This window comes from Bos indicus, chromosome 16, assembly GCF_029378745.1.
Source record: "Bos indicus isolate NIAB-ARS_2022 breed Sahiwal x Tharparkar chromosome 16, NIAB-ARS_B.indTharparkar_mat_pri_1.0, whole genome shotgun sequence".
NCBI classification, from domain to species: domain Eukaryota; kingdom Metazoa; phylum Chordata; class Mammalia; order Artiodactyla; family Bovidae; genus Bos; species Bos indicus.
In genome coordinates, this window is record NC_091775.1 from 51157391 (window position 1) to 51184091 (window position 26701).

Sequence of the window (26701 nt, forward strand, 5' to 3'; positions counted from 1 at the left end):
TGGGCAAGCACGGATGTGTTTATTGGAGTTGTGTTCAGGAGTTTACAAGCATATACAACGTCCCGTACAGAGCAGGGTTTGTGCAGAGCCAGCCAGCAGTCTGTGGGGATGGCCATGCTCTCGTCACCCTGGGCGCCTGACAAGCACACCAGGCCTGGCACAGCAGGACCGGGCAGACGCGCGCCCGCACACGCCACACGGCTGAGACTGGGAACAGTGGGAAGGGACACGGCACCATTTTCATATTGTAGAAGCTTTTGTCTCTAAAAAATTTAAATATCCCTCAATGTGTACGTAAATCTTAAACGGTCATGGAAGCTTTACCTGATCCTGGGACGGGGGTCCCTTCCTCCCTGGGAGGAGGGGCGGGGGCCAAAGGGCACAGCCACGCCAGGGACAGGCAGGCAGCCTCCCATCCTGAGCAAACACTGGCCTGCCAAGGCCCGGACTGCAGTGAGCGGTGGGGGGCGGTGGGCACCCAGGCTGGTCAGAATCGGAGCAGAAGGCTGGTGGCGGCAGCACCTAAGGGCTGGTGGGTGGCGCCCTTGGAGGGGGCCTGCACATCACCACAACCCTCTTGGCCCACGGAGCAGGCGCCCTCAGGGGTGCCCCGCTCCTCCTCCGGGGGTCCCCGTGGACCCCGCAGCCGCTGCTGCCGCTCCTGAGCCTGGCGGGCCCGGCTGGCGATGGCACGCACACGGCTCTGGCTGCGGGAGGAGGAGCGCCGCAGGAAGCCCGGGGCACCTGCCACCCCCTCCCCGGTGGGGCCCAGGCTGGTAGGTGAAGTGATGTCCCCAGCCTGCTGGAACCCCGTGAGCCAGCGCAACTGCTCTGTCAGGGCATCCGGCCGCACCCTTCGCCCAGCCGGCCTCTGTCCAGCCAGGCCCAGGCCGCGGCCCAGGCTTTCCACGCGGGGAGCAAAGTCGTCTGCAGTCAGGTCCCCGAGGCTCTTAGACTTGGCAGCCACAGTGCAGTCCGGGAGGCCTGCCAGGGGGAGGCGGCGCCAGGGTGGCCCCGGGGCCAGGGGCAGGGGCTGCAGCCTGTCCGGCCCCACAGGCAGCTGGCCAGCAGCCCGCAGGTTGGGGTTGGATTTGCTCTTGGTCACAGCGGGTGGGTCCAGGCAGGCGACTGGGGCCGAGCAGGGCCGCAGGGGCAGACGTCCTGCCAGGGTCCCTGGGAGGCTGTCGCAGCCCAGGCCCAGGCCCAGGCCCGGCAGGGCGAGCTCGATGACCGTGTCACTGGACGACAGGCTGGAGGACGAGGACACGCTGCCGCGGTGGCTGCCTGGCTCCAGCCGCTGCCATAGCCGGTCCCCGCCAGTGGCGTCCAACGACACGGTGGGGCAGGGCCCGGCCAGGGGCCACCGTCCACCCAGAGACTCCGAGGGCACCTGCCCCTCGCTCTTGGCCCTTCTGGGCACATGGCCCAGAGCCCGGGGGTGGCCCTTGCCTTCTATATGGCCGCTGGGGGCCCCCTTGCAGGCCCCAGCAGGGCCCCCAGTGCTGCATGCCCACTGCCTGCTTCCCGGGGCTGGCTCAGTGCTCGCATGGCTCCCTGTCCGGAGCTGGAGGGGCCTGGGAGCTTCCACAGCCGCCCTTGGGGGGCTCGCCGAGAGGGTGCTGAGCCCTGTAGAGCACTGGGGCCCTCCAGGGGCATGGCTGGGGGGGGTTGCCCCTGGCAGTAGGGGGCCGGGACCCAGGGCTGGCTCCTCGGCAATGGTTTCCAGGCTGCACAGCGAGGAGACCGACCTCTGCATGGAGAAGGGGCGGGGCTCTGTGGGGGAGAGGGAGAGGCCTGTGTCGGGGGTGGCCCGGGGCTTCATGCCCACAGGACGCCCGCACTCAGGCCCCTCCACGTGCATACAGCTGCCCCCACACCCCACTCCCTCCAGCCCACCCTCTGGTTCTACTGCTGCTGGGGAAGGAACTGGCTTCTATGCCCACAGGCAGGGGGCCTCCCAAGGCCAGGGCAGCAGGGCACACGGGGGCCGGGCCCCGTTACCTGGCACTCGGCTGCTCTCAGTTCCTAACTAGGGAGGCAGCGTGGGGACAGAAAGGAGAACAGGGTGGTCAGCAGGTGTGGGGTTGGCCATGGACACAGGAGGGGAGGCTGGGCACGTGCAGGAGAGAGGCTCAGCTTCTAGCGCACCCTCCCCAGGTTGGGTCCGCTCCCTGTGACCAGGGTCCACTCCCTGTGAGCAGGGGCCACAAACAGGTCTGTCATGACCACCCCTGAGGGCAGAGGCAAGGGGAGGGTCCAAAGCAGAGCTGCTCACACGTGTGTCCCCGTCCCTGGGAATGAGGGTCACCTGCAATCTGCTCCCCTCATACTTTGCAAGCTGAAGCCCTGGTGTCAAGGCTCTGAGCCCCTTCCAGGAGCCCAGGCCAGTCTTCCCAGAGGACTGCAGTGCAGGCCAGGGCTGGGGAGAGGCGGGAGGAAGACCCGGAAACTGCCTCCGGGTCCTGGCAGTCAGGCCAAGGAGGGAGGCTTGGCCTGGCACTGGAGCTAGTCTCCAGAAGCCACGCTTGGGCCTCCAGGCCTTGGCAAGCAGGGCACAGCTCAGACTCCCCAGTCCCCACCCTGGGGTCACTTCCCAGCCTCAGAGGTGTCAGGCCCGCGGGGCACGTCATGGGCACACAGGGAGCTGGGGGCAGCAGGGCCTGCAGGACTAGCTGATGGAGCACAGAGAGCACACGAAGGCCACAGTTCTGGACATGGAAGCGCAGCGGGACGCCGGCCAGGCCATGCGGGATGGGGCGGGGCCAGCACAGGGACGCTGCCAACGAGCGTCTGGTCTTACCGGTGGAGAACACGGGGGATTTACTTCTAATCTCCTCCAGCTTTTGAATGAACAGGGCGTTCATCTCCCTCTGCAGGGCCCCTGCCTGCCTGCGGGTACCCTCGGGCCAGCGGGTGGCCCCCTCGGGGCTGCCCGGGCTGCTGGAGTCCGAGGACATGGAGCCACTGCCGCCCGGCCCGGGATGCCGGGCCCTGGAGCCCTTGGGGGCCCCTCTGCTTCTCCCAGGGGCAGCGTGGGGGGCCCCCAACGAGTCCTCCCAGGCACGGGGCTGCTGGCTGATGGCCGAGTGCCCACCCTCGGGCCCCGGGCTGGGCAGCCGCCCCCTGTGCAGGCCCTCAGCATCCTCGCCGGCACAGGAGCCCACCACACACTTCATGCAGGTGGCGGCCATCCCAGCAGGCCCGGGGCCCACAGGCACCCGCGGGGGCTGCTCCTGCTCTGGACTCCTCTCCGCTGGCGCCTTACCTCGGGGGCTGCGGCTGCCTGGCTCCTCCCGGGTTGGGGCCTCCGGGATGGGGCCAGGGCTGGAGGGTGCCACATCGCCAGCCTCCCCCTCAGAGCCGGTGTCCTGCAGGCCCAGGACCAGCTCTGGGAAGGCCTTGCGGCCTGGCTTCTGACTCTTGGTCGGGGCGCTGGCCGTGCGCCGCAGGAGCCGCTGGCTAACGGAGGGCCGGGGCAGGGGCCGCCCAGCAGCATGACTGTCCAGGGAGCCGGGCTTTGGGCCTCGGAGGAACAGGCCTTTTAGGCCCAGAGCCTGCTTGACCTGCAAAAGAAGGAGACACATAGGGGACAGCCAGACACCGGGGGCTGGAGACCGCCCAGCCCCATCCAGCTGAGCTCCACAGGGTGCAGCCCTAGGGACCAGCTCGTTTTGAGGCACCACTCGGGGCCGAGCCTAAGGAGGAGGGTCTCCAGGGTGTCTCTACCAGGGTCAGCGGCGGCTGCATCTGCGGCCTCAACCCAGCCTGCACCGGGTGGAGTGAGTGGGCGCTGGCGGAGGGGCTGCAGGTCTCAGGGCAAGTGTCCCAGGGAGGGCTGGAGGGTCTCCTAAGCAGAGACCTGGGCTCTAGCCCTGTGCCCACTGCACACTCCACCCCTCCAGCCCTTGGCCCCCAGCTCTGAGGGCAGGCTGGCACAGGGCTGGTGCAGAGAGCGCAGCGGGGTGAGAACCCAGTGGAGCAGCCCCGGTCCCGTTCACCCACCCCAGGCACTGTGGCCGAGGCAGCAAGCACAGCCAGGTGCAGCCCCGTGCTCTCGCCCAGGCCCCTGCCCGGCCCACTGCCTGGAGGTGCTGTCTCTTCCAGGAGGCCTTTCCGGGATCCTGCCAGGCCATGCTTCCAGCCTTGCCCTGCTCTCTGGTCATGGGGCCTCAGGAGCAGGGCCCACGCTCGCTTGGTGCTCCCTGAACCAATGCTGGCCCAGGGCCTTCCCGGGCAGCTGGGCCCAGGAAGTCCCTGCAAGGCCTCTCCCCATAGCCTCCCTGCCTGGGGAGGGCAGCCAGGGTCCCCAGGACCAGCTGGCAAGTGTCTCAGTCAACACCGGACAGGCCGACTGGGTCCTCGCATGCAGAGACCCTGCAAACAGTCACGGTGCCCATGACACGGGGCCCTTCAGGGTGGAGGTGTTAGTGGCCAGCACTTGAATCAGCTGCCTGATTCAAGATCCCAAATCCAGAGCAATTTGGTCAGAGTCAGCGAGAAAGTCATTTAGAGGAAGGTCCAGAATTCAAGCTCAGAGCTCCTGGTCCCTGGGGCCTCTCCCTTCCTCCCCACCCCCAGCACAGCACGGGGCACCGAGGCACAGAGAGATCAGAGGGGCACACAGGCATTCGGGGGTGGTGCACACAGAAGGAGGGGGAGGGAAGAGCACAGGCGCCAGGAGGGCTGGCAGCTAGAGGACCTAGGGAGGGGCAGGAAGAGACGGGCTGGACCCCGGGGCAGACACACGGGAGGCCTGGCTGAAGTCCTGGACCTGCCTCGTAAATGCTGTTCTGTGCCTGAGGATGGCCCAGGGGACCCGGAACCACATCCCGACCCACATCACATGAGCTGACAGTCTGCAAAATGCTACCAGGAATCACAGATGCTAACGGGGTGGCCTGAGCATGCAGGTGGGGGCGGGCAGGCCACGCCGCCCCCGCGCTGGGGTACCTTCGAGCTCCTAACAGAGCTGTGCTTCTAAAAGTAGACTTTGGACACACAGAAGCCCACTGCAAGACCAAAGAGACAGAGTGAGGCCGTGAGACACCGACAGCAGGCGTGCAGCGAGGAGACGGAGACACAGGACAGACAGGGCGACCACGGACGCACGATGGAGCTGGGAGGCCAGTGGGGGCCCCCGCCGGCAGCACCCGGGGCCGAGGAGCGAGGCAGGAAAGAGATGGTTAGTGCCGGGAGATGCGCGGACCCCCGTGTGTGCCTGACAGACCACCTCCTACAGCCCCGCTGGGCCCCGGACACAGAACCGGGGACCCCTGGGCTCTGCACATTGGGGAAGTGGGAGCAGACCCTCTCCTGGGGTAAATGTGCTGGGGTGAGAGGGAGACGGGGGCAAAGCCAGGCAGACGCCTTCAAGGACGGACAGAGAACCGGGGACCCCAAGCAGTAGGGGGGCTCAGGGGAGACGGGAGGGATCAGGGGCGCCTGGGAAGGCCCATGGCTCCCACATCCTGGCAGACACGGAAGCAGGACTGGCAGAGGGGCATCAGGAGCCCCGCCAGCCCCTTCCTGGATGGAGACACAGGCCCATCAAGATATCCACCAGGGACAGGAATGGAGGGGGTGGGGTGGAGCTGGTATGCCCCTTACAACAAGTGACCTTGTAGGTGGCACTCACCTTACCACTGATGTCACTGACGGCCACATGGACAAAGATAGAGGCTTCTTCCATCCCCTCCAGGTACACGTGCCGATAGCCTGAAACAGCAGAGGGCAGGCTCACCCCAGCCCCACACTCTACTTAAAGGTCCCAAGGCCCTGATTACAACCCACGAGCCGGGTCCTGGGGACTCTGCTGCCTTCAGGAAGCCTCCCAGGACTGCCTCAGCTGCAAGGATCTTTTCCTCCTCTGGGAGCTGAGGTTAGAGCTCCCCTCCCCCATCCAACCACACAGTGCTGTGGCCTTGAACCCTCCTCCTCTGCACTCTTGGTGTCCCCAGGCCCAGGCGAGGCAGGAGCCAACTCGCCCCCTCCTGGCCCTCAGGGAATGCACAGTAGGGGCACTGGCCCCAGGCTCTGCCCTCCCCCACCCTCACTGGCCCCCTGCGCACCTGGCATCATGCTGCTGAAGGCCAGCGTCCTTTGGCCGATGAAGTCACGCCCAATGGGGTCGTGGTCCCAGACGAGGAAGCGTACTAGCGCTATCTCAGGCATGTGTACCGTGAACACCAGGGTCTCCTCCCACATGGGGTTGAATCCTGGAGGCCGCCAGGAGGAGGTGTCTGTCACCTCTGTCCCATCCCCACCTCTCAGGCCGTCCCCATCACAGCTCCAACCCGGAGGCCACCTGGGCCCACACCCTCCCCCAGCAGCTTCTCCTGGGCTGGCCGCTGGCACAGAGAAGCAACGCTGGAAGGCCAGGTGGCTGTCACTGGGCTCCCCACTGAGGGGGCAGCCTGGGCAGTTATGTGAGTTACAGGCTGCAGCCCTTGCCCTTCCCAACCTGGTCAGACCAGCATCACCAGCACAGGAGCTGTGATGGGGCCTGGGAGCACAGGCTGGCCTCTGGGTGCCCACGCCCCTCCTGCACCCCCACCCCACCCACATGCTCACCATTGTCGTCCACCACCCGGGTCTGCTCCTTGTTGCAGTCCACCGGGAGCCCGATGACCTCCACCTCCACGAAGGGGTCGATGATCTGGTACACAGGGCAGAGTAGCACCGCAGGCCAGGCTGACAGCCAGGCCCTCCCGCCCGCCCAGGCCCTCCCACCTACCTCCCCTCGGTCCCCCAGCATCGAGTCCCGCGGCTTGGGCAGCTGCTGACCACTGATGATCCGCAGCACCAGCTGCTTCTTGAGCTGCCCGGGCAGGGGGTCCTCAGAGTTAGGGTTGAAGATGCCTGTGGGGGGCCGGGGCAAGAGGATGAGCAGGCAGGGTGAGCCCCCCACTGGCTGGCTGGGGCAGCCCCAAGGCACCCACTCCCACCTCTCCCCCACTGACTGGACGGGAGTCCCAGGTGCAGGAGGGGGACGGGAGGCAGCACTCCAATGCAGGGGTGCCGAGGGGCCGGTCACCTCTGTGACCACCCCGTGATGTGCACCCAGCTCGTTTCCTCATGGGTGAACCACAGGGGCTCAGTGTGGGTGCCAGGCCACACTGCCTCTGGATGGGTGACTGGGTGCCCGGTGATAGGGTCCAGGGTGACAGCAGGAAAAGATCCACAAGTTGCTTTCAGCACACACGGGAGAAGCTGAGGGTCTGAGAAGGAGCAGCAAGTGCCCAGCCAACCTCGCTCAAGGGCGCCTCACCCAGGGACCCTCATGTAGGGGCAGGCTGGGGAGGGGCTCCAGATCCCGGCAGGGTCGGGGTTCCCGGGCCGCGTCCTCACCCTGGCACATGCACTGAGGCTTGAGCACGTAGCCGCAGCTGCCGTTGGCGCTGAACTTGGCCCGGTTCAGCTGCAGCATCCGCCCCTCCGACTGGTAGTTCAGGGCGACTGCCAGGAAGGACGCGGGGTGACCAGGTCAGTGGGGGGTGCAGGCATCCCACCTCTGCACTGCTAGTGAGCCCAAGTCCGCTAGGGTCACACTAGGCACAACCAGGGCCCTGCGACCCGGCAGGACTTTCCTAGAGCCTGCACAGCGGCCCCTGCACAGGGGCAGAGCTTGGCCAGACTGGGGCTTTCACCACCTTACCCTGGGGTCCTAAGGCCCCCACCCCCGCGGCCCCCACCAGTGCCATCCTGGTGAGGGTGACTGGATACCTCCGAGATTCTCCCGAGTCAGGGGCGAGAGAGCTAAGCGGAGTGACTGCGGAGTAACCAGCCACATCTCCCTCGCCGCCCAGCCGCCTCTGCTGCCCCAGGGCCCAGGCACCCACCCATCTGGCAGCCGGCGTTCCAGAAGGGCTGCGGGTTGTAGTTGCTGGAGTCCACGCGGTAGGAGGAGGGGTAGATGCGCGAGAGCTGGTGCTGGTTGAAGCGTAAGTACTGCGCCGGCTTCTGCTGCAAGATCTGCTGAGCCTTGGTCTCGCTGAAGGAGGACACCTGCCAGCTGGACGCCACTGAGGGCCGAACGGGTATCGTCAGGGCACCGGGTCTGGGAGCACCCCCACGGGACTCCGTCCCAATGCCTCTGCCCCTCACTGGGCCCTGCCCCCAATGCCCCTGCCCCTCACTGGGCCCTGCCCCCAATGACCCTGCCCCTCCGTGGCACCGCCCACCTCCAAGGCCCCGCCCCTCCCCTCCCCAGGCCCTGCCTTCAATGACCCTGCCCCTCAGTGACCCCACCCCCTCCACAGCCCCGCCCCATTGGCCCAGTTCCGTCCCTGAGGGCCCCATCCCAATGGCCCCCGCCCCTCCCAGAGCCCCACTTGTAGCGACCCCTCACCCTCCGTCTCCACGTCGTGGGTGCCCACAGACTTGGTGTACTTGACCAGGTCTGAGAGGGCCCGAGACAGCTTCATAGTCTTCTTCTGCCTAGCGGCCCTGCAGGAGGGGGTTGTTGGGGTCAGGACCTGGGTAGCACTCCTCCCTTTGAAGCTCTGGGGAGCGTCCATCACGCGCCAACTGTGCCCGTGTATTCCAGGGCTCGGGTCACACATGGATGTACTGAGAGGTGACGCTGGGGGTGGGGGCAGGTGCTGAACCCAGGGAAGAGCACCGACCCTGACCAATCCTAAGCAAAGGAGCCCAGGGAGCTGCCGGCCCTGCACCCTGGGGTCGCTGCCTCGAGCCTCCATGCCCCCTCTGAGCCTGCACATCTGACGCCTGCTGTTGCCAAAACAACGGCCTCAGCACTTTCCACGCAGCCATCTCTTCAAGGACCGAGGATGGAGGTGGGCACTGACCCCCTGCTCTGGCTGCCTTGGGAGTCCAGGTCCTCGTCCCCCTCCTCCACACTGGCCGCCTTCTTCAGCTTGCTGCTCTTTTTCTGTGCAGAAGGAGGGCAGAGTCAAGATGGGTGGAGTCTCAGGCTTGGGGAAGGAAGGATCTGCTGACCTGGGGTCCTGGCGCCCACGCTTCAGCTGGGCCTGCCCCTCCTCTGCAGTGCCCTGCTCAACCTGGGCCCTGGAGGACCTGAGCTCTGGGCATTGGCCACTGTCGACCAAGGGAGAGCCATCGAGACACCTGCTCCATCCAGCCCTGACCAAGGCTCCACACCTATAGCCTGAGAAGGCAGCCAGGAATCCCAGGGACTCTCAGGGCTGGAGAAGCCCCCGCCCCACCTCTGGCTGGGGGACATAGGGGCAGGCTCCCTGCCTGGGAGCCGGGCAGACCTTGCGCTTGGAGAAGCTGCCCATGAGGAGCCGGCTATTCCGGCGGCTGGTTCCGGCCTCTTCCCCGATCTCCACGTCCTCCTCGAACTGGAAGCAGAGACAGACAGGGGGCCGAGTGAGCCCAGCCTCAGACCAGGCCAAGGGGCATGGGCAGGAAGCTCCTCCCAGTGCCTCCTTCCTGGAACAGGGGGAGCTGAGAGGGGCCTGGACGAATGGGGTAGCTGGGCCTTGGGCTGGCCGCTGCCCCAGGCCCTCAGGAGGCACAGTCCCCACCCACATGGGGTACACAGAGGTGGTTGCCAGGAGCAGGGGCCTGGCCGAATCAGCTCCCCACAATGTCCCACTCCAAACTCACTAAGTGCCCAGTTCTGATTCTTCCCCATGGATGGTGATTGCATAATGAATACCGTCAGTGTGTCTGGAATATTCCGTGGAGTGCCTGCTTATGTAATCCTCGTTTGAGGATCCCAAGCTCAGGAGCCCTGACCTGCTTCTCACAGCTGCGGAGGTGTTACCTCTTTAGACAGTCCCCAGGGCTGTGGCTGTCCACTGCTTGCACTTGGGGCTACAGCAAGTCTCCTGAAGCCACAGGACCGAGCCTCCTCAGCACCATTTACAGAACACACGTATGGGCAGCTCCCCTCCCGGCCCCTGCCCCCTTCACCAGGAGGGGGCCCGGTCCTGGCAACACTGTGGCCTGTCCACCTCTGTCATCTGTCACTGAAGCCCAAAGCTGTCATCCATAAAAGTGAAAGTCACTCTGTCGTGTCTGACTCTTTGCAACAATATGGACTATACAGCCCATGGAATTCTCCAGGCCAGAATACCGGAGTGGGTAGCCATTCCCTTCTCCAGGGGATCTTTCCAACCCAGGGATCAGACCCAGGTCTCCTGCATTGCAGGTGGATTCTTTATCTCCTGAGACATCTAGGGAAGCCCATGCTGAAGCTCATTTACACTCCTGGAGTGGCTGGAAGCTTGTGCCTGTGTCCCTGAGGCCACTCACTGTAGCCACCACCAGCTGCCCCCGCCAGCCCCTTCCACAGATGCCCCCACAACCCTCCCAGCTTTGTTCAGGCTGTGCCTACCACACCATGGCAGGAGCTGGTTTTGCAGCCGACGATCCCTGTCGGGGAGGGGTTTCAGCAAGACGTACACACCCTGTGTGTGAGCTTGTACACACACCGCTGGGGGCACCCCTGCACATGCTCCTCCCTCAGTCCCCTGGCCTCACCCAGCAGATGAGTGGAACCCTTCAGGTCTGGATTCTGGTCACCAGGCAGGGAGCCTGGAGCTGGAGCGAGGGACAGGAGGCCCTCGGCCCAGCAAAGAGGGGCAGGGACAGCCACAGGCCCATCCCCCCGGATGCCTTCTCTGCTCACGTGCTAGAGAGGGGGCACCTGGCTGGAGACATGGCCTGCAGTGTCAGGAAGCTCCCGGGAGTCACCCCCCAACCAACTCCGCTGCTCTCCTGACCCCAGTCCCCTTCTCCACCCTCTGGGGAGTCCTGTCTCCCACTGGTTGGCAGGCTACATGGAGGGGTGCTGGTGCAAAGCCCAAGCCACAGACCCTGGGTAACGGAGGCTCTCAGGAAACCCATGAGCTGGCAGAGGCATGGGAATCTGTGTTCACAGTGTTTGCAGCCAGCAAGGCTGACACACCTCTTGGCTCGTTAACCCTCGCCTGAAACCCCATGGTCACCCAGCACAGCAGTCCTCCTGAATCTAGGTACAGAGCAGAGAGGTACGTGCTGGCCCAGCATCCTGAAGAAGTGCTGCGGCCAGGGCCAGAATCCACTGTCACCCACCCCCTCCCCTGGCATCCCAGCTTGGCAGGGAGACAGCACCCCTCTCCATCCTCAGCTGTGAGGGGTGTGGGCAGCAGGGCCACGTCAGCCCCTCCCACCAGCACACAGAGCCGGATGTGTCTTGTCTCACAAAATGGGGTCTGCAGGACCAACTGGCACCCTCCTAGCCCTAAGGCCAGCCTCCCTGCCCATCACAGCCCCCACGGGGTTCCCCCCAGGCCACTCTGTTGATGTGACCCTCCTCCAGTGTCGGCCAGTCCCTCCAGACGGCACCACAGCCGCCAGCCCAGCCTGGCCCCCAGGCTTTATGTCTGCCCTGACAGCCCCCACACTGTTCTCCCTGTGAAGGTACTTCCCAGAGCTCAGCCGCGCTTCCCTGTGAGGCTGGGGGCCTCCAGGCAGGGGGCAGCTGGACAGCTGCCAGTACTTACCAGGCTTTGAACCCCTCCCAGTCACCACCAGACCCCCGAGGCCACACCCAAGTTCTCTTTTAGGAGGAGCTGGAGGTCCCTAGGGGGCTGCCATCCGCTCCTGCCCACAGGTGGGGAGGATGGGGGCTAGAGGAGTTGCCCACAGACCTCTGGGGACAAACTGTCAGCCATACCAATGGAGCGGCCCCACTGTGGTCATCTGCCTTGTGACACTGACGGCTGCAGGTCTCTCAAGATGAGACTCGGAAGAGCCAGGTGTGAGCTCCTGGAGGCCCCAGGGTGAATATATGCACCAGGGGCAGTGTGTGTGTGCAGATGTAGGTGTGTGTGTGTGCAGATGTAGGTGTGTGTGTGTGCAGGTATGAGTGTGCAGGTGTATGTAGGTGTGTGTGTGCAGGTGTGTGTGCAGGTGTGTATGTGCGTATGCAGAGACCTCACGTGCCAGCCCCTCTCCCAGCTGCAGGCAACCCCCTTCGTGGCCTCAGGGCTCTCACCTTTTTGGCCTCTGCCTTGGGCCCAAGTTTGCCAGGTGGGGGCAGCGTGGACACGGTGAAGTCGCTGGGGTCTTCACAGTCCCGAATCTTGGACTCCTTCATTAGGGAATCCAGTTTCCTCTTGGCAATGTTTTCCACACGTTTCCGGTTGGTGGAGGCCTGCGAGAGGCAGCCAATCATTGGCCTCCGTCCCCCGCCTCGGGCAGCAGTGTGGACTGCATCCGGGGTCTCAGCAGGGCCAGCGCCACCCCCCCTCCTCTCACACTTGGCACTGACCGCAGGCTCACTCCTGCATCACCGTGCTGGTCCTCATCACCCCCCTGCTCCCCCTGGGGTGCACAGTAGGTGTGCAGTTTGTCCTGGGCCCCAGACAGGCCCAGGCCCATCTGATTCCAACGCCCGCCTCCTTCAGCTGCACTACGCTGCCCTGGGACCCGCAGATGAGTCACGGGCACCCAGCTGCCACTATGCGCTCAGGGGGGCTCAAGATCGGGAACCGACCACCATCCACTTTGTGTCTGGAGGAGATGAATGGGGGTGGGGGTAGCCCCAGTGCGCCAGGGTATCTGGGCACCCCCACACCCAGGGTACAGTGGGTGCAAGGGGGCCAGTGCAGATGTAGGGTTTACTGTTGCCTCGGGCCAGGCAGGGAAATGCACAGGCCCACCCAGAGCGTGAAGAGTCCACTGCCTCGGGGCTTTCTAAAACAATTAGCCAGCAGGGCCAAGAACTCTACACAATTGCTTTCTCATCTGATGGCCCCTCAGGGAGAAATAATACTTCAGCAGCGCCCAGAAAAGGGAGGATGCTAATTAGAGGTCCCCCCACCTCCCCATGGCTACCTCCCCATAGCCCACTCCTCTGCTGCTCGACGCTGGTGCTGACTCCTCAGCCTCTCAGCACTGCCCCAGCCTCACGAGCTTGGAGAAGAGGTGACAGTTGCTCACTGGGAACTCGGGGTTTGTATCCTGTGGGGGTGGTGGCTGGGCAGGGGGGCCCCCTGTGGCCCAGGCCAACTGCATGCCCAGCAGCCTGGCAGCTGTGCAACTTACCCTCAAGCTGCCCCATGCCCCTCTGTCCCTGCTGCCTCCATCCCACAACCAGGCCATGAGCTGGCCCTTCAGGGCTGTGGCTCCCCAATCTGGGAAGAAGGTCCCCCCTCCTCACTCACATCCCCATTGAGGAGCTTGCAGTCCTCATCGATCTCATCTGCGCTGTCCTCATCAGACACTTCGCCCTCCTCAGCATCCTCACTGATGTTGGCTGGGAGCTTCTTGCCCTGGGGGAGCAGGTGGGCCATGAGAGGGGTCCCTGCGGGAAGTGCTAAGAGGCCAGTACCCACAGGAGCAGCAGCTAAGGATGGGCACCTTTCCCAAGCTTGCTTGTGGCTCTCGGGCCAGGGGCAGGGCCAGGGGAGGGCCAGGGGCAGGGCCAGCCCTGCAGCAGCATCACAGGAGGGACATGCCCTGGTGTGCATGCCGAAGGCCCCAGGTTGATGGACCTCCCTGGGGAGATGGAGGCCAGGGCAGGGGCAGGTCTTGTCCTGACCCCTCAAATCTATCACAGATGGTGTGGAACCCCAGCTGGTCTGGAGCAGGGCTCTGCCCTGCCCTGATCCTAAGTCAGAGGTAGGAGGTCAGAGGCTCAGCAGGATGCTGGTGCCAGGAAGGGCAGGCAGGGTCTCACCTTCACCAGGATCTTGCCCTTGAGCACCTGGGGAGAGGGCAGCATGGTGGCATCCTCGCTGCTCACTGATGACAGGTCCAGCTTGTCCCCAAGAATGTCAGTCAGATACTGGGCCATCTTCTTCTGCTGGATGACACTGCAGTGGTTCTCAATGGACAGGATCACTGGGTACCTGTGGCCCCAAGACGGAAGGAGCAGGATGAGGCTGGGGGAAGGCTAGGTCCCACCGCAGGTCACCTGCAGCACTGCATGTGGAGGGGGGGTCTTCACAGGAGCCCAGGAGAGATGTGGCTGCCAGCCACTCTGGGAGGGTGAGGACTTTTCCTGGTGGCCCAGCGGTTAAAAGTCCACCTGCCAATGCAGAGGATATGGGTTCAATCTCTGGTCTGGGAAGATTCTACTTGCCTTGGGGCAACTAAACCCACAAGCCAAAAGTACTGAAGCCTGAGTGCCCTGGAGCCTCTGCACTGCAATAAGAGAATCCACCCAGTTCAACCAAAAATAAATAAATAAAATTTTTTTAAAAAAGCAACTGAGTGTGAAGGATAGGAACCAGGAGACCTTGAGGGTGGGTAAAGAAGGCATGTACTTCTTCTCCTCATAAGAAAAAAATCAAAGGCAATTAGAAACTCCAGGAAAAATAAAAGGAAACGTTCAAGCAAGTCATAAAATGGGGTCAAAAAATGATGTGGACTGAACTGAGGTGCAATGTGGAGCAATGGACAGACTGTGAGAAAGATTCCCAACCACCAAGATCCTGGAGACACTGTCCAGTGTGTGGCCCTGGGGCCCAGTGTTGGCCCAATAGGAGGGAGATACAGCCTGGCACAGCTATGACCTGCGTGGTGCGGGTAAGGAGAGCAGTGTGGGCATTTTTGTAATAGGCTCTTCAGTTGTTTGATTTATTCTTTTCAGTCACGTGCACAGTTACTTGGATTTTTGTCAAAAGGCAACATAATCCTTTTAGAAAATGTAAGTGACCCCAGCCTAGAAGTCACAAACTGGACCAAGAGGTGGCTGAATCCTGTGATGCAGGGAGGCAGGGCCTGAGCAAAGGTGCTTCTCGCCTCAGTCCTCAGGCGAGAACCAAGTGCCTGTAAACATGATGCTGGCATGGGAGGTGTGAGCCCCATCCCGAGACCCCAGCAGGCCCCTGGCTCTTTGGCAGATTCAGGAGACCTGTGTGTCCCAGCCCCACTGCCCAGGATGCCCCCGCACCTGCAGTTCCAGAGGCCAGGCTGTCCTGCAGAGGGCCCCCATGCCCACCCCCTTCCGAGACAGAGCCTGGGCCAGGTCTTCCCAGAGGAACCCCTCTGTTTCTAGTTCTTAAGTCAGTCTCCTTCTCCTTTTCATTCAATTAGCTCTTCCCTCGCCTGCGAGCCTCGCTGATTTGGGGTAACTAACAGTGTGGGGAGGCGGTCTTCTATTTTCAGAAACTAAACTGGATTTTGTTCAATAGTGTCTATAGCCACAGCTGAGTGACAGCAAAGTGAGTCTGGACGCAGAGTAGCTTCTTAAGGACAGTCAGCGCCAGAGGCGCTATTGGAGGCGTCTGACACCTGGCGTCGCCACCGGGTGTGTGGGGGTGGGGTTTCTGTCACACACACCCCTCCCAGCCCGTGCTGCTATTGCACCCACCACCTCTCCCCTCCTCCACCCCTTCCCTGCCCCTCATCCTCAACAAGAAAGCCCGAAACCAGCACCTCGGCCACTACAACCACTGTTCCCCAGAAAGGATGTGGGGGAGGGGCAGGAAGAACGCCTTGATTCCTTCCCCCACCTACCCCCCGGGGCCAGCCCCCCAGTCCCAGTCACTCACTCATTCTTGATGAAGGCGTACTTGTTGATGGTTTCGATGACGTCTTTAAAGAGGATCTTGGAGGTCAGCGTGTAGCCATGGTGCACGATGGGCTCCCCATCAGGCCCGTCCCAGCAGTCCACTGCAGGCAGGCAGACCTCAGTGGGTTCCAGGGACCCACAGCCCATGGGCTCTAACTGGAGGCAGTCTTCCTGCTCCTCAGTTAACACCAAGAGAGACCTATGCCAGCCCCTGCCAGACACAGGGCTCCTCGGGGAGGCCCCCAGGGCCGAGCGGGGGTGCAGGGCCCCGGCGCCCAGCGCTCACCCTCCACACAGCGGCAGCCGGCCTGCAGGACCCGGGCGTACATGTCCGCCCTCGACTGGGACGTGAGCTGGTCGCCCGCGAGGTAGGTGTTGTGAGACGAGGTGATGAAGTAGTGGCTCAGCGGCTGCGTCATATCCTGGTGCACGAGGCGGTGCTCCGGGTTGAAGATGTCACCGGCAGGGCTCCGCGTGTAGTTGGTGAAGCCTGTGGGGAGCAGCGTGGGTGGAGGGGCAGCGGGGGTTCAGCCCCCATGTGCCAGTCCCGTGCTGGTCTCAGCTCAAGACCACCACCCTCATGGCATGTGGCCCCCTTGGCACCCCACTGGCCTGGCAGCACAGCTGGGCCAGGGTGGCACCCACTCACCGTCAATGCCCATTGCCCCTTTACTCTTGTTCTCTGGGCAGGGTTCAAACTGCTCGATGATGTCGCGACAGCTCTCAAGGGTCACGCCCGTCATCTAGGCCAGAGCAGGGGGCTTGAGACCAAGCTGGCTTCAGGCAGCCCCTTGTCCTCCTCCACCACGGCCAACCCTCCCACCCCAGCTCTGGCCGCTGCATCGCCCAGGGGCCGACATGGCGGGGCTGAGACTCTGGTCCTTGTAGTGGGGGCTCACTGGCCACACCTAGTGTCACAAGACTTGGGACTCGATGGCCAGCAGAAGATAGAGGGTCCCCTGGCTTTGGAAGAGCTGGCGCTGGCTAAGGATCCCTGCCAGGGGGAGGGTCTTTGGCCTCATCAGCTGGGCCATCCCCCACTGACGCCGTGCTGGGGGTCTCAGGGCAGGCTAGCAGGAGTGAGGCCTGATATGAGAAAGTGCAGGAGGGCCAGGACTGTGTCCCATCTTGGAGGAGCAGAGGGGGCTCACCCGGCCCCTCCTGCCATCTGCCCAAGTCCCTCTCAAGAAAGTTGCACACAACAGCCAAGCCCAGGTGGCCCCATGTCAGAGGCTGAACGATTCTTAGGGCCCCACAGTGCAGCCCCCAGGAACCTCCAGCTCTTGGAGACAGGCCCACCAGCAGGGCTTCCTGGACACCCCCAGGAATCTGGGGCAGGTATAGATAGTGGAGTGGACAGATGGGGTCAGAGCTTGGAGCAGCTGCAGACCCAGGAGGCCAAACCACCCAGCTGATTTGGGCCCCAGACTATAGGGAGAGTTGTGGAAAGCTTAGGGCAAAGGTCAGGGAGCAAGGGGTCAGTGCTGCCCTTCCCACACTGGGCCCCATTCCCTCCCTCCACCCCCAAGTATGCCAGCTGTTGGGACAGTTGCCCCTCAGCCTCGTGCCAACACTGCCCACAGCCAGCCTGGTACCCACCTCTCCTGCCTGGGCGAACCCCAGTGTCCCCATCAGCAAGGCAGGAGGGAGGCCCCAGCAAACCGCATGATGGCAGTTGGGGGGAGGGGACCCAAGAGCACAATGCGGGGGCAGCTCCCTGGGTCAGGACACTGGCAAGAGGTCCAAGGTGACCACCACCCAGACCCAGAGTAAGTCCACAGCCACTCCTGGTTCCCAATACCCAGCCCCCAGCCCTTCCCAGTGGTGGTCACCCCCAGCCCATCACCATGAGCTGACACTGTACGTGAGGCAGGTGGGATGAGGGCCCTGAGAAGTCCTGGGGCCAGGGAGTCTGACCCCAGAAAGGCAAGGCAGCTGGGGCCTGAATGTTACCCCAAAAGTGGCTCTGCAAGAGTCCCGGGAAGTTAGAGGCCTGGACCCTGATCCCCATGGCCTTCTCCCACAGCCTGGGGGCAGTGCCTATGCAGTCTGTGTCTGAGCACCCCTATTCCCCACCCCCTTGGTGAGTGCTGTCTCCTCAGAGGTTGCTGACCTTCCCCTCCCCTTCCATGGACTTCCAGCCTCTGTCCACCAGAGCTGGCAGCACCTGGCCTCCACCCAGACCCCTGAGTTTCTGGACCCTGAGCTTTAGTTAGGCAATGCCTCTTGGAGCGATGGAGCTGCCTGAGGTCTAGGACAGTGGGCAGGCATACTCGGCTGGCCCCCATAGGCACCCACACATCTGCTGGACAAATGTTTGAGTGAGTTGGCAATGGGCACAGAACCCTGGGGGTGTGAGCCCAGGTGGAAAGGCTGGGCCATGGAACCTAGGCCAGGAGATGCTTGACACTAAAGTCGGGGCTGTGGTCAAGCTCTGGGCTGGGGCACAGTCAGAGCTGAGCTGCCCTCCTCCCCCACCTGCTTGGTAGTGGGGTGGCTGATGAGAGCCTGGGCTGGTCCAGTATATGGGCCTCAAATGCCAGGCTGGTGCCCACTCTTCTCCCACACTGTGGACAGACTCAAATGCCTAGGGAGGCTGAGGGGAGGCCACCTTGACCAGGAGCCTGGCTCTTGCCGGGGGACCCTCACCTTCTGCTCCACCTCCAGGAAGCGCAGCAGGTCAGTGGCGTCCAGGTGGTCCTTGTGGTTGCTGTAGGTGAGCATGAGTAGGTAGAGGTCCCGGCGTGTAGACATCATCTTGTAGAAGGCACAGAACTCCTCAAAGCCTAGTGTCCCCTGGTGGTCATCCGTGTCCGCCTCCTGTAACGCAATGTCTCTGCATCCCCTCATGTCCCATCCTGGACCTCGACTGAGAGGGGGCCTTCAAGCCCCTCATCCCTCAGGCAACCCTGAGTCAAGAGTCACCTTTCCCCCTCTCAAGATCACTGCCTGTATCACAGGCTCGTGGAGGGGCTCATCGTGCTCCCTAAGTCCTACAGCAGCAGCCTCACTCTGCCTCTCCCACCAAGAAGCCACCACGTGATCCATTAATACAGATCTCACCCTACTTGCCCCTTTCCTAGCCTTCCAAAGTCAACCAGCACCTGAACCCGGCAATGTACCCCCACCTTCAGCCAACAACATCCACCCAGTGCCCATACTGGGCTGTGATCTGTAATCACAGTTGGTCGTCCATCGATTAGAAAAGCACAGGGCTGCCAGGCATGCAGAAATCCCCAACTTCAGCCTCTATCAGCATCTCTTCAGCAGAGATGACAGGCCCCTGATCTCAGCCACTGTCCTCACTTTTCTCAGCGAACAGCTCACACAATACCCACAGGGACCCCTGCCCCAGGCAAGCCCACTGGGCTCCTAATGAGACCACAGGCTCCTTCGTGAATCCACTAGCTCAGGAAGGATGCACTGAGATGTCAGACTCGGGACACCAAGAGTCAAGGCCAGGGGCAGACTCAGAGGACAAGGGCACTCAGTAACGAAGTCTAGGCTGCCCAGAAGATGCCAGAGGTGCTACGGGGCAGTCAGGCCCTGAGTGCTGAGGTCAGGTCCTTGGCCTGTCGGCTGGGGTTGGGGTGGGGATGGGGTGGGGGAGGTGACTGCCTGGCAAAAACAGACACCAGGTTCAGCACCATGGACAGCAGTACTCGCCAGCCCTGCGCGCAGTCTGCATGTCTTTCCTCCTATGGCCACACCATCTGGGATGGCTGGAAAGAGGCCCCTCTGAATCAGGAGAATCACCCACAAGCCAGGGGGCCACAGCCACCCCCAAGTCCCCGAGCCCAGAGAGAGTGGGGCTCTCGGGAAGTCTGTCCCTGCCTTTCCTGACCCTGTGGCCTGACACTAAGGTGGGCACCCAGCCAGCCTGTGTCCATCCAGAACCAGTCACCCAGGTGGGGTGCCCATGCCATGGCTGGAACAGGACCCAGCCCAGAGTCATCTGTGCTGAGGCCAGCAGATGCCAGTGAGGACCCTGTGTCTGCCCGGTTTGAGGGTGGCCCTGCATCTTAGAGCTGGCAGGACATGCCCTGCAGGTCAAAGGGCCTCTTGGGGACCAGGCTGGGACCTGGCTCCCAGAGCCAGGCTGGGAGCCCTTCCTGGGGCTGAGACTGAAGCTGGGAGAGATGCCCATATGCTGAGCATCCACCCACAGGGTCATCTGGCCTCCCTGCGGGCTCTGAGCTGGGCAGCACACCTAAGGCACGACTGAAAACCCTTTGGGATGATGAGGCCCTCTGGACCCAAAGGGATGGCCCCAACCCCTGGGCCCAAGGAATTCCTTCCGATGTGGTCCCGTGGTTGCTCTCCTCTCCACAAAAGGAAACTGCCGTGGCTGAAGGCACACACTGGCCGGAGCCACGCTGCTGAGCCAGGCCTGGAGCCACCCAAGGTGCTCATCATGCAGGAGGCCCAGGGGCCACACCAGCCTTGCCCACATTCCACTGTTATTTTAGACTTAATGAAATTATGCTCAAGCCTCTTTTTACCCACCAGACAGATCTATCCTTTGATTAGGGCAGTTCCAGGCAGTAGAAACAATATTGAGATTTCTCGACAATAAAATTGATGTTAATTATCAGAGTGGCTCTGCCTGGCTGGAGGTCAGCCCTCTTTCCCTGGGCCCCCAAGTGCCCACGTAGGGCCCCATGCAGATGGGCCAGGAGGCCCAGGTGCTCAGAGGACACCAGGGACAGCAGCCACTAGGGGCAGAGCTGCCCAGGGTCTGAGGTCAGCATTCCGGGTGACAGCCCCCACTGGACTCTCTCCAGATCCTCGCCAGTCCTTCTCTCTTGTCGGTCCACCTCTCCAGTCCTTCTCGAAGTGGTCTAGCCAGTGCCCAGATACCAACTGGCCTGGGGGTGCTCAGGGTGCTCCGCATGGGCCCCTCTTGCTCCCAGAGGGGCTGGGGATGTGGGCTCCCTGGAGCTCCCAGTGGGGGCATTTTCAAGCCAGGACTTGACCTTAAGGTGCCAGAAGCCTGTGCCCACTCCATGAGGCGCACTCATCTTTTGTCCTGTCTCCAAGGCCAATCTGAGCCCTGTTGCCTGGCCCCTGGCACAGCTTCATGTTCGGGAAGGGACTGCTGACCCCCGAGCTGCTCCCAGAGACAGAGCAGGCAGAGAATGGGGTCGGGGTATGGCTCTGCAAGCCTGAGCCACCTGCCAGTTCCTCACTGCCCAGGCAGGCTCTTTCCCCGCTGGGCCTTCAGGATGGGCCATGTGAGACCCCCAGTCCTCAACCAGAATCTGAGATCATCCAGTTCACCATGTCCCCCTCCCACCCCTGCTATTTACACAGACCCACACACTCTGAGCTGGCCAGCTCCCCTTGCTCCAGCCAAGCATGACTTCCTGTCCATCACAGGAGCTCAGGAGGGAGCCGCCAGGGCTTGCGCCTGGAGAGGCAGCTGGCTGTGTGTGTGTGCGTGTGTGTGTATGTGTGTTTGAGTGTGCACATGTGTGTGAATGTGTGCATGCATGTGTACACGTGTGTGCATGCGTGTGTCTCTGTGTGTTTGTGTGTCTGTGTGCATGTGCGTATGCATGTGTGCATGTATGTTGGGGCATGGCACCTCATTCAACCTCACAGAACCCTTTCCCCAGCAGCAGTGAGACAGCGAGTCCTGAGTGAGGGCAGGCTTTGCTGGCCCAGCCCCACCCAGAACCAGGACCCACTGACACCACCTGCCTTCCTCCCCCATCCCAGCAGGGGTTCCGGAAAGAGAGAAACTCATTACAGACAATAAAGGCAGCCGCTCAGCTGAGGATGCATTTTCATAACTGCTAACAGCAGTGGCAGCAGACCACAGGGGAGGCGTTGGGTGACCAGCACTGCTGCCCGCAAGGCAGGGCTTCTGCCCCCCATCGGGGCTGGGGAGTCATGGGGTGGGGTGGGATGAGGATACAGGCCCTTGAGTGGTTTCCTTTGCTGGCCAGGCACCTGTCACGTGCCCAGTCCATCGGCCAGGGGAGGCCCCGGGAGCTGCTGCAGGGAACCAACACAGCCAGAGGCAGCAACCTGGGGTATCTGACTGATCGCCCCCCAAAGGTCCAGACCAGCTGCTGCCTCGCTATTTGATGGCACAGCCCAGGACCCTCTGCAGCTCGGACAGGGTGGGGCTGCTCCCGACACATACCTGGGTCTGGGCTTACCTTGAACATCTGCTTCACCCTCTGCCGGGGCAGGTTCACGTTCAGCTTGTGAAGCAGCTGCAGAACCTCGCCAATGCTCAGGCTGCCATCCCCATTCTTGTCGGCCTCGTCAAATGTCTGCTTCAGCCACTTTGGGGCCAAGTTAGGGACCAACGTGGGTCCAGCAGGGCCAGCCATACCTCCCCTCCCCTCCCATTCCCGGGCAGGAAGGCGTGAAGGACCCCATCCCAGTGCCGCTTTCCCCAAACACATGAGCCAGCTGGGGCGGGGAGCCCACCGAGGTGGACAGCGAGGGTGCGTCCTGGGGCCCGCCCGCCTGCCGCACGCGAGGATATTGGTCCCGGGTGCGCTGGCGGCGGGCCAGGCTGTCCTCGTCGCTGATGCCGGCCATGAGGTAGCGCAGGCCCGTGACCCAGGTGCGCGCCTCGTCGCCGCTGGGTGAGACCAGGTCCAGCGACTCCCGGTGGCTGCCGTGGTAGATGCTGAAGCAGCAGTTGGGGTCGAAGCTGCCGTCAGGGTAGCGCTGGAAGATCTCCGACTGCCGCCCCTCGCTAACCTCCTGGATGGAGTCGATGGAGACTGCAGAGGTAGGGGGGTGCAGCACAGTCACGGCCCTCCCCAGGGTTTCCCTCCTGTCTGAGGCTAGGGGAGGGGGCATTTCAAGGGGCCCTTGGGGTGTTGCTGTTCTGTCACTTGGTCGTGTCTGATTCTTTGCAACCCCATGGACTGCAGCTTCCTTGTCCTTCACTATCTCCTGGAGTTTGCTCTAACTCATGTCCACTGAGTCAGTAATATCATCCAACCATCTCATCCTCTGCTGCCCGCTTCTCCTCCTGCCCTCAATCTTTCCCAGCATCAGGGAAATCTTTCCCACCCTTGGGGAGAAGGAAAAATCACAGATATGCTGGGGCTGGTGAGTTCGCCTCTTCCCATTCCACTCTGACCCTGGGGTCTGCCCGTTTTCCCTCTGGCCATTAAAGAGGTCCATCCTCCCCAAGAGAAGGGCTGCCTTCCCCCAGTCAGCCACCCTGGGTCTGTCCTCTGCACCCGGAGTGAGGAGAACCAGACAAGCCAATTCCATCTGTCAAGCTCCGGCCAGTTGCCTCTCATCCTGGGAAGGCAATTGCTGGCCAGCACGGCCGAGAGCCTGTGGCGATCTCTGTGATAAACTCTGGCACCAGCAGGTGGGAGCCAGGGGTGGTGGGGTCCCACTTGGCATGTGCCAGATCAGGCTGCAGGAAGAATTTCATTACTGGCCACAGTGTCTGGAGCTCCGTGGAGCCTGTGTTCAGAGACTGAATCCTCAGGAAGAGATGAGCTCAGAGGTCATCCTTAGGGTCTGTTTCTGTGCACTCGGCAGGGTCCTTTCACAGATACCAGGGCACAGGTAGCCAGCAGCCCCTCTGGGAGCAGGTGCCCTGAAGTCGGCACAGCCAGGGACCCCTAGCATCACACGCTCCGCCTGGCTCCTGCTGCCTCTACCCCCAGAGCCCGGTGCCTACTCCCGGAGGTGGGGTTGGCACCCCTCTGGGCATGACCGTGTCTGGTGCAGTAATGGTGGGCCTCCCCGACTTACACTGTGAAGGGTGGCCTCACTGCTCTGTCCTCTGCCCCCTCTGCCCCCTCCCTGGGGGCTCCTGCTTCCCCTGCACCCCCTGCCTGGAGGGGGCCTGTCCTGCCTGCTTCTCCATCCAGCTCCCTGTAGCTCACATGTCCTTGGCGAGGAGGCAGGGGTTCGGGGCCCCCAGATTAGGGGATGCTGACAGTCAGGAAATAGCTGCCTCTCACCCCATTCCTCTCTCCCAGGGACCCCTCCAAGGCCAGAGTCAGCTGGTCTCTCCCATCCTAAGCCTGCTGGCCTCAACCTACCACCACCTCCCCAGAGGGGCCACCATGACCCTGTCCACCTCTCCCCTCTATCTGCCATCCGGTGTCCTTCTCGTCACTCAGCATGACGTGAAGTTATCCTACCATCAGGTGGTATCACGACCTCACACCCAAAGACCAGAGTCACGTGGGCTAAATTCCCACAGCAAGCCCAGCACTGAAACAGTGCCTCCCGATGGAGCACAGGGGCTCCTGCCTGCACGGCTCACGGTGACTCCACCTCCCCGGGGCCCACAGAGCAGTCCCAGCCCCTTCCTACAAGACGCCCTCCCAGGGGGCTCCACAGTGTATCTCTCCTGGGCCCCGTGGTGGTGGCAGCTCCCGTAGCAACCATTGGGCTCAGGCCCTGCCCTGGCACATCTGCGTCTCTCCAGCTGCCAGAGCCAGAGGAGGGGCGGCAAAGTTCCCTCTGTCACCTGCAAGGGCTCACGTGTCCCTCCCTGACTCCCAGGACCCCCAGCAAGGTCCCTGTGCAAATCCTCACAGCTCATTACCCTCCTGACCCATCCAGACAGCCCTGCAGCCTCCATGCCCCTGCCGGCTGCTCACGCCCCAGGCTGCCTGGGCCAGCACTGGGCACCAAGTCCTGTCCTCAGAGTGCCCAGGGGGCCAGACCAAAGGTCCTTTTGCCTCTTAGCCCCTCCCAGCACCCGGCGCAGGGCTGGGCATGGGTGCCACCCAGTCTCCACGGAGTCCCAGAGGATCTGCTGGGTGGACAGCAAGGCTGGGGCCCTCCCTCCCCGACTGCATCCAGAGGCCACCATGGCTCTCCAAGGCCAGCTGAGCCCGTGTTCCAGGCCTGGGGACTTTCAGGGCTCAGGGTCTTGCTGCCCCTCCCACTGCCCGGAGGCTGCTCTGGGAGGGTCTCCTGTTCCAGGACTGCCCCACTCATTCTTGGCCTTCTCATTCTTGCATGAGGAGGGTCTCCTGCCACCCCCCAGCCACTGGGGCCAACCCACTCACTCTTGGCTTTCTCATTCTTGCGTGAGGGCCGCCAGCGGATGCAGGAGCGATGCTCGTCCAGGAAGTAGAAGCGGACCAGGCCCTTGGAGCTGCCCCGGAGCTTCACCATCTGCGTCCCCGCCTGCATGGCACTCATACATCGCTCCACTGGAGGCCCACCGAGCCGCCACACAGACAGACCGACACAGACAGACAAATGGAGCACTGGTGAGTGCTGCGGCAGCCCCCTGCTCACCACAGCCTCAGGTGTACCCCCAAGTGCTCACGGGGTGCAGAGAATACCCCCCACCCATCAGGGCACCAAACTCAGACCCTCCAGGGCTGCCTGTGACCCCAGGTGCTGGCCCAGGTCACAGATCCAATCTGGGACCCTGCTCAGTAGCCAGAGTCCACACAGAGTTCAGACCAGCTCTGCCCAGCCAGGTCCATGAGGCTGAGGGTGCACCCAAGGGCAGAAGTCCCAGAAGGTGCTGAGCCCTCACCTTCCTTACAGGGCCTAACTGCCTCCCCCCCCCCACCCCCCCCTCCTCCATCCATTCAGCCTCCGTCTGCAGCCTGCACATCTCCCATGTCCCAGGGTAGGGGATACTGGCCAGGACAGTGGCCCCCAGGGCTGGAGAGGTAGCAGGCTCCTGAAGTCCCAGGGACAGGACCATCCCGGCCCCCCTTGGGCCTTTACAGCTGCTTACAGAAGGCCCAGAACCAGGAGGTGCCCTCTGGGGAAGCACCAAGTCATTAACCCACGAGGTCCCCTGATGAGGGACCCTCAGGTGGTGTGGAGGCCTGTGGCAGTGCCAGCCCCAAGGGACCAAGCAGTGGGAACTTCTCAGAGGAAGCCAACCTCTGTTCTTGAGCTGCAGGCATGGTGGGCTGCAGGGGGGCGGGGGCACCCAGTGGGGACGGGTGCACAGGGTGGTGGGCTCCACTGAGACACCAGGAGGGGAGGGGATGGTGTGGCCGCGGGGACATAGTAGCAGGTGAAGAGAGGAGGCTGGGGGTGAGGACAGGGATGGTCCAGGGGCCTAGAACAACTGGGCCAAGCCCCACTCCCCCAGGTGGACAGAGACCCGGTGGAACGGACCAACCTGAATGGGGCCCTCCACAGGCCAGCCCCACTGGGACAGACTCTACTGTCCCATCCCCCCCAGAGTCTCACCGCAGTCAAGAGCACCCACTCTGTCGGCCTCTTAGGGCCGACATGTCTGACCCCAGCATGCTGGCCTCTCCCCACCGGGGCTGAAGGTGCTACTGACCCCAAAGTACCAGGGACCCCCTCAGAGAGTGTCCAGCCAGCACATCCACCAGGACCATGCCCTCGGCCCCTCCTTGCCCCTGACTCCCCCACCCCTTCCTTCCCCACTGCCCGCCTGGGGTTCAGCCTCCAGACCCCAAGGTGGGGGGCTCAGAGAGGCAGACCAGGGGATGCTGTCAGAGCCCCAAGACCCTCAGAGGGAAACCGAGGGGTCGGGAGGTTACAGGTTTGCATGGGGGGTGGTGGGAGCTCCCAGGCTTTTCACACTCCGAGGAGCAGCCCCACCCTCCTGATTCCAGTGACCCTGGTGCTGGGCGGGGCTCTGGCAGGGAGGAGCAGACCAGTCCCCGCCCCAGAAGACCAACCAGACAGGCCAGCCCCCTTACCTAGTGGGCCAAGCTGCCACTGCGGAGACACAGCCATGCTCCCGCCGACCCAGAGGAGGGCCTCCGCCAGGCAGGCCACGGTTCCCTTGGTCCGGCTTGGGGTAAGTGGCCAGGGGACGGACATGCCCCGATGATGGCCGGGGTGGGTTCACGGAGGCCAGGGAGGGCCGGAGCCCCCCACCCTACCTAGGCAGTGGGTCAGGTGGTGGGGGGCAGCCCCAGAGCTCCACGGGGCCCCCTTCTCTCCTCGGCTCCCTCTTTCCCTCTTCGCTGGCCTCTAGCTCCCCCGCAGGGCTGTTCCCAGGCGCCTCTGGCATTGGCCTGACTGTCACCCGCTGTCTCTGATGGCCCCTGTGCCAGTCCGCCCCCCTTCCAGGGCCATGGAGGGGTCCTGGGAGAAGCTGCAACCCAGGGTCTGGAGGTGGAAGAGCCACAGCGCCGCTGCCCGCCCCGCCCACCCTCTGCCCAATCCCCTGCGCTAATCCAAGCCTGGATCTGGCCCAGCTGGCCAGAGGATTTAGGCCAAGGGAACTCCCAGCTGGGGACTGACAGG

General features: G+C 63.0%; 1 protein-coding gene across 1 annotated transcript; it reads right to left on the reverse strand.

Annotated features, from left to right (window-relative positions):
• On the reverse strand, positions 1–26452 carry PLCH2 (phospholipase C eta 2). Its single transcript, XM_070768356.1, has 22 exons — positions 26149–26452; positions 24511–24657; positions 21986–22239; positions 21661–21789; positions 18143–18313; positions 16143–16236; positions 15780–15983; positions 15474–15594; positions 13655–13826; positions 13140–13247; positions 11969–12127; positions 9237–9323; positions 8808–8890; positions 8348–8445; positions 7839–8021; positions 7348–7455; positions 6734–6858; positions 6571–6655; positions 6069–6215; positions 5636–5715; positions 3266–3563; positions 1–1773 (listed from the first exon to the last, which is right to left on the reverse strand). The coding sequence occupies exons 1-22, from the start codon at positions 26270–26272 to the stop codon at positions 488–490; spliced, it is 4263 nt and encodes a 1420-aa protein (XP_070624457.1). The 5' UTR covers positions 26273–26452; the 3' UTR covers positions 1–487.
• Between the last annotated feature and the right edge of the window lie 249 nt (positions 26453–26701).